The sequence below is a fragment of the Bufo bufo genome, chromosome 1 (assembly GCF_905171765.1).
Source record: "Bufo bufo chromosome 1, aBufBuf1.1, whole genome shotgun sequence".
In the NCBI taxonomy this organism is placed as follows: Eukaryota; Metazoa; Chordata; class Amphibia; order Anura; family Bufonidae; genus Bufo; species Bufo bufo.
In genome coordinates, this window is record NC_053389.1 from 31,489,294 (window position 1) to 31,501,310 (window position 12,017).

A 12,017-nucleotide genomic window follows, 5' to 3' on the forward strand; every position below is an offset into this window, starting at 1 on the left:
CTCACTAGTGACCCTGCCTCCCCCTCCTCCTGTCACCCCACTAGTGACCCTGCCTCCCCATCCTCCTGTCACCCCACTAGTGACCCTGCCTCCCCCTCCTCCTGTCACCTCACTAGTGACCCTGCTCCCCCTCCTCCTGTCACCTTACTAGTGACCCTGCCTCCCCCTCCTCCTGTCACCCCACTAGTGACCCTGCCTACCCCTCCTCCTGCCACCTCACTAGTGACCCTGCTCCCCGTCCTCCTGTCACCTCACTAGTGACCCTGCTCCCCCTCCTCCTGTCACCTCACTAGTGAACCTGCTCTCCCTCCTCCTGTCACCCCACTAGTGACCCTGCTACCCCTCCTCCTGTCACCTCACTAGTGACCCTGCTCCCCCTCCTCCTATCAGCCCACTAGTGACCCTGCTCCCCCTCCTCCTGTCACCTCACTAGTGACCCTGCTCCCCCCTCCTCCTGTCACCTCACTAGTGACCCTGCTCCCCCCTCCTCCTGTCACCTTACTTGTGACCCTGCTCCCCCCTCCTCCTTTCACCTCACTAGTGACCCTGCTCCCCCCTCCTCCTGTCACCTCACTAGTGACCCTGCTTCCCCCTCCTCCTGTCACCTCACTAGTGACCCTGCTCCCCCTCCTCCTGTCACCTTACTAGTGACCCTGCTCCCACTCCTCCTGTCACCTCATTAGTGACCCTGCCTCCCCCTCCTCCTGTCACCTCACTAGTGACCCTGCCTCCCCCTCCTCCTGTTACCCCACTAGTGACCCTGCTCCCCCTTCCTCCTGTCACCTCATTAGTGACCCTGCTCCCCCTCCTCCTGTCACCTCACTAGTGACCCTGCTCCCCCTCCTCCTGTCACCCCACTAGTGACCCTGCTCCCCCCTCCTCCTGTCACCCGACTAGTGACCCTGCTCCCCCCTCCTCCTGTCACCTCACTAGTGACCCTGCTCCCCCTCCTTCTGTCACCTCACTAATGACCCTGCTCCCCCTCCTCCTGTCACCTCACTAGTGAACCTGCTCCCCCTCCTCCTGTCACCCCACTAGTGACCCTGCTCCCCCTCCTCCTTTTCAGCTCACTAGTGACCTTGCTCCCCCTCCTCCTGACACCTCACTAGTGACCCTGCTCCCGCCTCCTCCTGTCATCTCACAAGTGACCCTGCTCCCCCCTCCTCCTGTCACCTCACTAGTGACCCTGCTCCCCCTCCTCCTGTCACCTTACATGTGACCCTGCTCCCCTCCTTCTGTCACCTCACTAATGACCCTGCTTCCCCCTCCTCCTGTCACCTCACTAGTGACCCTTCACCCCCTTCTCTTGTCACCCCCCTAGTGACCCTGCCTCCCCCTCCTCCTGTCACCTCACTAGTGACCCTGCCTCCCCCTCCTCCTGTCACCTCACTAGTGACCCTGCTCCCCCTCCTCCTGTCACCTCACTAGTGACCCTGCTCCCCCCTCCTCCTGTCAACTCACTAGTGACCCTGCTCCCCCTCCTCCTTTCACCTCACTAGTGACCCTGCTCCCCCTTCTCCTGTCACCCCACTAGTGACCCTGCTCCCCCTTCTCCTGTCACCTCACTAGTGACCCTGCCTCCCCCTCCTCCTGTCACCCCACAGGGAAGAAGCTGAACAGACTCCACCGACTATGATGGGATCCATTAAGTTTCTGTTCAGGATCTGTCTTTTTACCGGACACAAAAGTGCTGCATTTAAGGCTTTTTTTTCTGGTCTTTTGACAGAATCTGCAACAGAGACCAAACGCAGATGTGAACAATTGTACGTATTATGTATTACTGTAACTTTCGTTCTCCTCCTCGGGTAAAAATACTCCTCAAAAAAGTTCAGAGCTGACTGCCTCAATGAATACTTCTGTTCAGTTTTTAAAAAGGAAAATGAAGGAGAAGGACCTCAGTTAGGAAAGAAGACTAATGAATCTTTTGACGCATGTGTCTTTACAGAGGAAGAGGTTCTAAGTCAACTGTCTAAAATTAACACAAATAAGTCACAGGGGCCTGATGGTATACACCCAAAGCCATTAAAAGAGCTCAGCGGTGAATTAGCAAAACCATTAACAGATTTATTTAACCAATCACTGGCAACAGGAGTCGTCCCAGAAGATTGGAAATTAGCAAATGTTGTGCCCATTCACAAGAAAGGTAGTAGGGAGGAATCGGGCAACTACAGGCTAGTAAGCCTGACATCAATAGTGTGGAAATTAATGGAAACCATACTTAAGGAGAGGATTGTGGACCATCTAAAATCCCATGGATTGAAAGATGAAAAACAGCATGGGTTTACTTCAGGGAGGTCATGTCAAACTAATTTTATTGATTTTTTTGATTGGGTGACTAAAATAATAGATGGAGGAGGTGCAGTAGACATCGCTTATCTAGACTTTAGTAAGGCTTTTGATACTGTCCCACATAGAAGGCTTATCAATAAAGTGCAGTCATTGGGCTTGGACTCCCATATTGTTGAATGGATTAGGCAGTGGCTGAGGGACAGGCAACAGAGGGTTGCAGTCAATGGAGTATATTCAGACCAAGGTCTTGTTACCAGTGGGGTACCTCAGGGATCTGTTCTGGGACCCATATTGTTTAATATCTTTATCAGCGAAATTGCAGAAGGCCTCAATGGTAAGGTGTGTCTTTTTGCTGATGACACAAAGATTTGTAACAGGGTTGATGTTCTTGGAGGAATACACCAAATGGAAAAGGACTTAGGAAAACTAGAGGAATGGTCAAAAATCTGGTAACTAAAATTTAATGTTGATAAGTGCAAGATAATGCACCTGGGACGTAAAAACCCAAGAGCAGAATATAAAATCAGTGATACAGTCCTAACCTCAGTATCTGAGGAAAGGGATTTAGGGGTCATTATTTCAGAAGACTTAAAGGTAGGCAGACAATGTCATAGAGCAGCAGGAAATGCTAGCAGAATGCTTGGGTGTATAGTGAGAGGCATTACTAGTAGAAAGAGGGAGGTGCTCATGCCGCTCTACAGAGCACTAGTGAGACCTCATTTGGAGTATTGTGCTCAGTACTGGAGACCATATCTCCAGAAGGATATTGATACTTTGGAGAGAGTTCAGAGAAGAGCTACTAAACTGGTACATGGATTGCAGGATAAAACTTACCAGGAAAGATTAAAGGACCTTAACATGTATAGCTTGGAAGAAAGACGAGACAGAGGGGATATGATAGAAACTTTTAAATACATAAAGGGAATCAACAAGGTAAAAGAGGAGAGAATATTTAAAAGAAGAAAAACTGCTACAAGAGGACATAGTTTTAAATTAGAGGGGCAAAGGTTTAAAAGTAATATCAGGAAGTATTACTTTACTGAAAGAGTAGTGGATGCATGGAATAGCCTTCCTGCAGAAGTGGTAGCTGCAAATACAGTGGAGGAGTTTAAGCATGCATGGGATAGGCATAAGGCCATCCTTCATATAAGATAGGGCCAGGGGCTATCCATAGTATTTAGTATATTGGGCAGACTAGATGGGCCAAATGGTTCTTATCTGCCGACACATTCTATGTTTCTATGTTTCTATTTTTATTCTTCTTCAAAACACATAGTGCGACCTCTGCTCACATGTACAGTCCACATATACAGTACAGACCAAAAGTTTCAACACACTTTCTCATTCAAAGAGTTTTCTTTATTTTCATGACTATGAAAAATGTAGATTCACACTGAAAGCATCAAAACTATGAATTAACACATGTGGAATTATATACATAACAAAAAAGTGTGAAACAACTGAAAATATGTCATATTCTAGGTTCTTCAAAGTAGCCACCTTTTGCTTTGATTACTGCTTTGCACACTCTTGGCATTCTCTTGATGAGCTTCAAGAGGTAGTCACCTGAAATGGTCTTCCAACAGTCTTGAAGGAGTTCCCAGAGATGCTTAGCACTTGTTGGCCCTTTTGCCTTCACCCTGCGGTCCAGCTCACCCCAAACCATCTCGATTGGGTTCAGGTCCGGTGACTGTGGAGGCCAGGTCATCTGGCGCAGCACCCCATCACTCTCCTTCATGGTCAAATAGCCCTTACACAGCCTGGAGGTGTGTTTGGGGTCATTGTCCTGTTGAAAAATAAATGATGGTCCAACTAAACGCAAACCGTATGGAATAGCATGCCACTGCAAGATGCTGTGGTAGCCATGCTGGTACAGTATGCCTTCAATTTTGAATAAATCCCCAACAGTGTCACCAGCAAAGCACCATCACACCTCCTCCTCCATGCTTCACGGTGGGAACCAGGCATGTAGAGTCCATCCGTTCACCTTTTCTGCGTCGCACAAAGACACGGTGGTTGGAACCAAAGATCTCAAATTTGGACTCATCAGACCAAAGCGCACAGATTTCCACTGGTCTAATGTCCATTCCTTGTGTTCTTTAGCCCAAACAAGTCTCTTCTGCTTGTTGCCTGTCCTTAGCAGTGGTTTCCTAGCAGATATTCTACCATGAAGGCCTGATTCACATGGTCTCCTCTTAACAGTTGTTCTAGAGATGTGCCTGCTGCTAGAACTCTGTGTGGCATTGACCTGGTCTCTAATCTGAGCTGCTGTTAACCTGCGATTTCTGAGGCTGGTGACTCGGATGAACTTATTCTCCGCAGCAGAGGTGACTCTTGGTCTTCCTTTCCTGGGGCGGTCCGCATGTGAGACAGTTTCTATGTAGCGCTTGATGTTTTTTGTGACTGCACTTGGGGACACTTTCAAAGTTTACCCAATTTTTCGGACTGACTGGCCTTCATTTCTTAAAGTAATGATGGCCACTCGTTTTTCTTTACTTTTCTGATTTTTTTCTTGCCATAATACAAATACTAACAGTCTATTCAGTAGGACTATCAGCTGTGTATCCACCTGACTTCTCCACAAGGCAACTGATGGTCCCAACCCCATTTATAAGGCAAGAAATCCCACATATTAAACCTGACAGGGCACACCTGTGAAGTGAAAACCATTTCAGGTGACTACCTCTTGAAGCTCATCAAGAGAATGCCAAGAGTGTGCAAAGCAGTAATCAAAGCAAAAGGTGGCTACTTTGAAGAACCTAGAATATGACATATTTTCAGTTGTTTCACACTTTTTTGTTATGTATATAATTCCACATCTGTTAATTCATAGTTTTGATGCCTTCAGTGTGAATCTACAATTTTCATAGTCATGAAAATAAAGAAAACTCTTTGAATGAGAAAGTGTGTCCAAACTTTTGGTCTGTACTGTATATTCACATGTACAGTCCACATATATACTCACATGTACAGTCTACATATATACTCACATGTACAGTCCACATATATACTCACATGTACAGTCTACATATATATTCACATGTACAGTCTACATATATACTCACATGTACAGTCCACATTTATACTCACATGTACAGTCCACATATATACTCACATGTACAGTCCATATATATACTCACAAGTACAGTCTACATATATACTCACATGTACAGTCCACATATATAATCACATGCACAGTCTACATATATACTCACGTGTACAGTCCATATACAGTATATACTCACACGTACAGTCCACATATATACTCACACATACAGTCCACATATATACTCACATGTACAGTCCATATATATGCTCACATGTACACTCCATATGTATACTCACATGTACAGTCCACATATATACTTACATGTACAGTCCACATGTATACTCACATGTACAGTCCATATATATACTCACATGTACACTCCATATGTATACTCACATGTACAGTCCACATATATACTTACATGTACAGTCCACATGTATACTCACATGTACAGTCCACATATATACTCACATGTACAGTCCATATATATACTCACATGTACAGTCCACATATATACTCACATATATAGATGAATACTGCTTCCCGAAAACAGGGACTGTGGCTTTAATCGCGCTGGATGCACCATCATCTGCTTTCATGGTTTCTTTGTCCAGTGGAGCTCCATACGGATAGAGGACACCTCGATTTAAGAAAATTTATGATAAAGCGACATTAGTAGAGTTGAGCGAACACCTGGATGTTCGGGTTCGAGAAGTTCGGCCGAACTTCCCGTAAATGTTCGGGTTCGAGATCCGAACCCGAACCGAACTTCGTCCCGAACCCGAACCCCATTGAAGTCAATGGGGACCCGAACTTTTGGGCACTAAAAAGGCTGTAAAACAGCCCAGGAAAGAGCTAGAGGGCTGCAAAAGGCAGCAACATGTAGGTAAATCCCCTGCAAACAAATGTGGATAGGGAAATGAATTAAAATAAAAATAAAAAAAATAAAAATGAACCAATATCAATTGGACAGAGGTCCCATAGCAGAGAATCTGGCTTCACGTCATCAGAGAATCAGTCTCTTCATGCCATAGCAAAGAATCTGGCTTCATGTCAGCAGAGAATCAGTCTCTTCATGCCATAGCAGAGAATCTGGCTTCATGTCAGTGCAGAATCAGTCTTCATGTCATAGCAGAGAATCAGGCTTCACGTCACCCACCACTGGAACAGGCCACTGTCACACATTTAGGCCCCGGCACCCAGACAGAGGAGAGCGGTCCCGTAACAGAGAATCTGGCCTTATGTCAGCGCAGAATCTGTCTTCATGTAATAGCAGAGAATCAGGCTTCACGTCACCCACCACTGGAACAGGCCACTGTCACACATTTAGGCCCAGGCACCCAGGCAGAGGAGAGAGGTCCCGTAACAGAGAATCTGGCCTTATGTCAGCGCAGAATCTGTCTTCATGTCATAGCAGAGAATCAGGCTCCATGTCACCCACCACTGGAACAGGCCACTGTCACACATTTAGGCCCCGGTACCCAGGCAGAGGAGAGAGATCCCGTAACAGAGAATATGGCCTTATGTCAGCGCAGAATCTGTCTTCATGTCATAGCAGAGAATCAGGCTTCACGTCACCCACCACTGGAACAGGCCACTGTCACACATTTAGGCCCCGGCACCCAGACAGATGAGAGCGGTCCCGTAACAGAGAATCTGGCCTTATGTCAGCGCAGAATCTGTATTCATGTCATAGCAGAGAATCAGGCTTCACGTCACCCACCACTGGAACAGGCCACTGTCACACATTTAGGCCCCGGCACCCAGACAGAGGAGAGCGGTCCCGTAACAGAGAATCTGGCCTTATGTCAGCGCAGAATCTGTCTTCATGTCATAGCAGAGAATCAGGCTTCACGTCAGCCACCACTGGAACAGGCCACTGTCACACATTTAGGCCCAGGCACCCAGGCAGAGGAGAGAGGTCCCGTAACAGAGAATCTGGCCTTATGTCAGCGCAGAATCTGTCTTCATGTCATAGCAGAGAATCAGGCTTCACGTCACCCACCACTGGAACAGGCCACTGTCACACATTTAGGCCCAGGCACCCAGGCAGAGGAGAGAGGTCCCGTAACAGAGAATCTGGCCTTATGTCAGCGCAGAATCTGTATTCATGTCATAGCAGAGAATCAGGCTTCACGTCACCCACCACTGGAACAGGCCACTGTCACACATTTAGGCCCCGGCACCCAGACAGAGGTGAGAGGTCCCGTAACAGAGAATCTGGCCTTATGTCAGCACAGAATCTGTCTTCATGTCATAGCAGAGAATCAGGCTTCACGTCACCCACCACTGGAACAGGCCACTGTCACACATTTAGGCCCCGGCACCCAGACAGAGGAGAGGTTCATTCAACTTTGGGTTGCCCCGCAATATAATGGTAAAATGAAATTAAAAATAGTATTGAATGAGGAAGTGCCCTGGAGTAGAATAATATATTGTTAAGGGGAGGTAGTTAATATCTAATCTGCACAAGGGATGGACAGGTCCTGTGGGATCCATGCCTGGTTCATTTTTATGAACGTCAGCTTGTCCACATTGGCTGTAGACAGGCGGCTGCGTTTGTCTGTAATGACGCCCCCTGCCGTGCTGAATACACGTTCAGATAAAACGCTGGCCGCCGGGCAGGCCAGCACCTCCAAGGCATAAAAGGCTAGCTCTGGCCACGTGGACAATTTGGAGACCCAGAAGTTGAATGGGGCCGAACCATCAGTCAGTACGTGGAGGGGTGTGCACAGGTACTGTTCCACCATGTTAGTGAAATGTTGCCTCCTGCTAACACGTTCCGTATCAGGTCGTGGTGCAGTTAGCTGTGGCGTGTTGACAAAACTTTTCCACATCTCTGCCATGCTAACCCTGCCCTCAGAGGAGCTGGGCGTGACACAGCTGCGTTGGCGACCTCTTGCTCCTCCTCTGCCTTCGCCTTGGGCTTCCACTGGTTCCCCTGTGACATTTGGGAATGCTCTCAGTAGCGCGTCTACCAACGTGCGCTTGTACTCGCGCATCTTCCTATCACGCTCCAGTGTAGGAAGTAAGGTGGGCACATTGTCTTTGTACCGGGATCCAGCAGGGTGGCAACCCAGTAGTCCGCACACGTTAAAATGTGGGCAACTCTGCTGTCGTTGCGCAGGCACTGCAGCATGTAGTCGCTCATGTGTGCCAGGCTGCCCAGAGGTAAGGACAAGCTGTCCTCTGTGGGAGGCGTATCGTCAGCGTCCTGTGTTTCCTCCCAGCCACGCACCAGTGATGGGCCCGAGCTGCTTTGGGTGCCACCCCGCTGTGAACATGCTTCATCCTCATCCTCCTCCACCTCCTCCTCATCCTCGTCCTCCTCGTCCTCCAGTAGTGGGCCCTGTCTGGCCACATTTGTACCTGGCCTCTGGTGTTGCTAAAAACCTCCCTCTGAGTCACTTTGAAGAGACTGGCCTGAAAGTGCTAAAAATGACCCCTCTTCCTCCTCTTCCTCCTGGGCCGCCTCCTCTTCCATCATCGCCCTAAGTGTTTTCTCAAGGAGACATAGAAGTGGTATTGTAACGCTGATAACGGCGTCATCGCCACTGGCCATGTTGGTGGAGTACTCGAAACAGGGCAACAGGGCACACAGGTCTCGCATGGAGGCCCAGTCATTGGTGGTGAAGTGGGTCTGATCCACAGTGCGACTGACCCGTGCGTGCTGCAGCTGAAACTCCACTATGGCCTGCTGCTGCTCGCACAGTCTGTCCAGCATATGCAAGGTGGAGTTCCACCTGGTGGGCACGTCGCATATGAGGCGGTGAGCAGGAAGGCCGAAGTTACGCTGTAGCGCAGACAGGCGAGAAGCGGCAGGGTGTGAACGCCGGAAGCGCGAACAGACGGCCCGCACTTTATGCAGCAGCTCTGACATGTCGGGGTAGTTGCGAATGAACTTCTGCACCACCAAATTCAGCACATGCGCCAGGCAAGGGATGTGCGTCAAACCGGCTAGTCCCAGAGCTGCAACGAGATTTCGCCCATTATCGCACACCACCAGGCCGGGCTTGAGGCTCACCGGCAGCAACCACTCGTCGGTCTGTTGTTCTATACCCCGCCACAACTCCTGTGCGGTGTGGGGCCTGTCCCCCAAACATATGAGTTTCAGAATGGCCTGCTGACGTTTACCCCGTGCTGTGCTGAAGTTGGTGGTGAAGGTGTGTGGCTGACTGGATGAGCAGGTGGAAGAGGAGGAGGAGGAAGCTGAGTAGGAGGAGGAGGAGACAGGAGGCAAAGAATGTTGCCCTGCGATCCTTGGCGGCGGAAGGACGTGCGCCAAATAGCTCTCCGCCTGGGGCCCAGCCGCCACTACATTTACCCAGTGTGCAGTTAGGGAGATATAGCGTCCCTGGCCGTGCTTACTGGTCCACGTATCTGTGGTTAGGTGGACCTTGCCACAGATGGCGTTGCGCAGTGCACACTTGATTTTATCGGACACTTGTTTGTGCAGGGAAGGCACGGCTCTCTTGGAGAAGTAGTGGCGGCTGGGAACAACATACTGTGGGACAGCAAGTGACATGAGCTGTTTGAAGCTGTGTGTGTCCACCAGCCTAAATAAAAGCATTTCATAGGCCAGTAGTTTAGAAATGCTGGCATTCAGGGCCAGGGATCGAGGGTGGCTAGGTGAGAATTTACGCTTTCTCTCAAATGTTTGTGAGATGGAGAGCTGAACGCTGCTGTGTGACATGGTTGAGATGCTTGGTGACGCAGGTGGTGGTGTTGGTGGTACATCCCATGTTTGCTGGGCGGCAGGTGCCAACGTTCCTCCAGAGGCGGAGGAAGAGGCCGAGGCGGCGGCAGCAGCAGCAGAAGAGGTAGCAGGGGGAGCCTGAGTGAGTTCCTTGTTTTTAAGGTGTTTACTCCACTGCAGTTCATGCTTTGCATGCAGGTGCCTGGTCATGCAGGTTGTGCTAAGGTTCAGAACGTTAATGCCTCGCTTCAGGCTCTGATGGCACAGCGTGCAAACCACTCGGGTCTTGTCGTCAGCACATTGTTTGAAGAAGTGCCATGCCAGGGAACTCCTTGAAGCTGCCTTTGGGGTGCTCGGTCCCAGATGGCGGCGGTCAGTAGCAGGCGGAGTCTCTTGGCGGCGGGTGTTCTGATTTTGCCCACTGATCCCTCTTTTGCTACGCTGTTGGCTCGGTCTCACCACTGCCTCTTCCTCCGAACTGTGAAAGTCAGTGGCACGACCTTCATTCCATGTGGGGTCTAGGACCTCATCGTCCCCTGCATCGTCTTCCACCCAGTCTTGATCCCTGACCTCCTGTTCAGTCTGCACACTGCAGAAAGACGCAGCAGTTGGCACCTGTGTTTCGTCATCATCAGAGACGTGCTGAGGTGGTATTCCCATGTCCTCATCATCAGGAAAAATAAGTGGTTGTGCGTTAGTGCATTCTATCTCTTCCACCCCTGGGGAAGGGCTAGGTGGATGCCCTTGGGAAACCCTGGCAGCAGAGTCTTCAAACAGCATAAGAGACTGCTGCATAACTTGAGGCTCAGACAGTTTCCCTGATATGCATGGGGGTGATGTGACAGACCGATGGGCTTGGTTTTCATGCGCCATCTGTGCGCTTTCTGCAGAAGACTGGGTGGGAGATAATGTGAACGTGCTGGATCCACTGTCGGCCACCCAATTGACTAATGCCTGTACCTGCTCAGGCCTTACCATCCTTAGAACGGCATTGGGCCCCACCAAATATCGCTGTAAATTCTGCTGGCTACTGGGACCTGAGGTAGTTGGTTCACTAGGACGTGTGGCTGTGGCAGAACGGCCACGTCCTCTCCTAGCACCAGAGGGTCCACTAACACCACCACGACCATGTCCACGTCCGCGTCCGCGTCCCTTATTAGATGTTTTCCTCATTGTTCCCGTTCACCACAATTTTGAGAATGGCAAATTTGGGAATGCTTTTTCAACCCAGAACAAAAAGTCTGCTTTTGCGGTCACTACAAATAACTTAACCAGCTAAAACTGTGCAGATTTGGTTTAATAGAGATGTGAGACCTGTTTTTTTTTGCGCTGTGTGACAGTTATAGGTTTAATCACAGAATGACACTTCTATCAGCACGCTAGCGTGTGTCTTAGGTTTTTCTGAATGACACTATCAATACCTTCAATGTAAGATTTTCTTTTTGGGATAGATTTCAAGTAGGCCTCAAATACCACAAACTAGTTATTTTGAGAATGGCAAATTTGGGAATGCTTTTTCAACCCAGAACAAAAAGTCTGCTTTTACGGTCACTACAAATAACTTGACCAGCTAAAACTGTGCAGATTTGGTTGAATAGAGATGTGAGACCTGTTTTTTTTTTTTTGCGCTGTGTGACAGTTATAGGTTTAATCACAGAATGACACTTCTATCAGCACGCTAGCGTGTGTCTTAGGTTTTTCTGAATCACACTATCAATACCTTCAATGTAAGATTTTCTTTTTGGGATAGATTTCAAGTAGGCCTCAAATACCACAAACTAGTTATTTTCAGAATGGCAAATTTGGGAATGCTTTTTCAACCCAGAACAAAAAGTCTGCTTTTACGGTCACTACAAATAACTTGACCAGCTAAAACTGTGCAGATTTGGTTGAATAGAGATGTGAGACCTGTTTTTTTTTGCGCTGTGTGACAGTTATAGGTTTAATCACAGAATGACACTTCTATCAGCACGCTAGCGTGTG

At 48.8% G+C, this 12,017-nt stretch overlaps 1 protein-coding gene across 1 annotated transcript in view; it reads right to left on the reverse strand.

The window, feature by feature from the left end:
• The window catches only part of LOC120980128 (alpha-tectorin-like), a 40,476-nt gene that overhangs the window by 19,445 nt on the left and 9,014 nt on the right, over positions 1 to 12,017 (reverse strand). Inside the window, exon 3 of the mRNA XM_040409419.1 lies at positions 5,860 to 5,978. Within this exon, the coding sequence (XP_040265353.1) occupies positions 5,860 to 5,978 (119 nt within the window). The remainder of the gene's footprint in view (positions 1 to 5,859; positions 5,979 to 12,017) is intronic.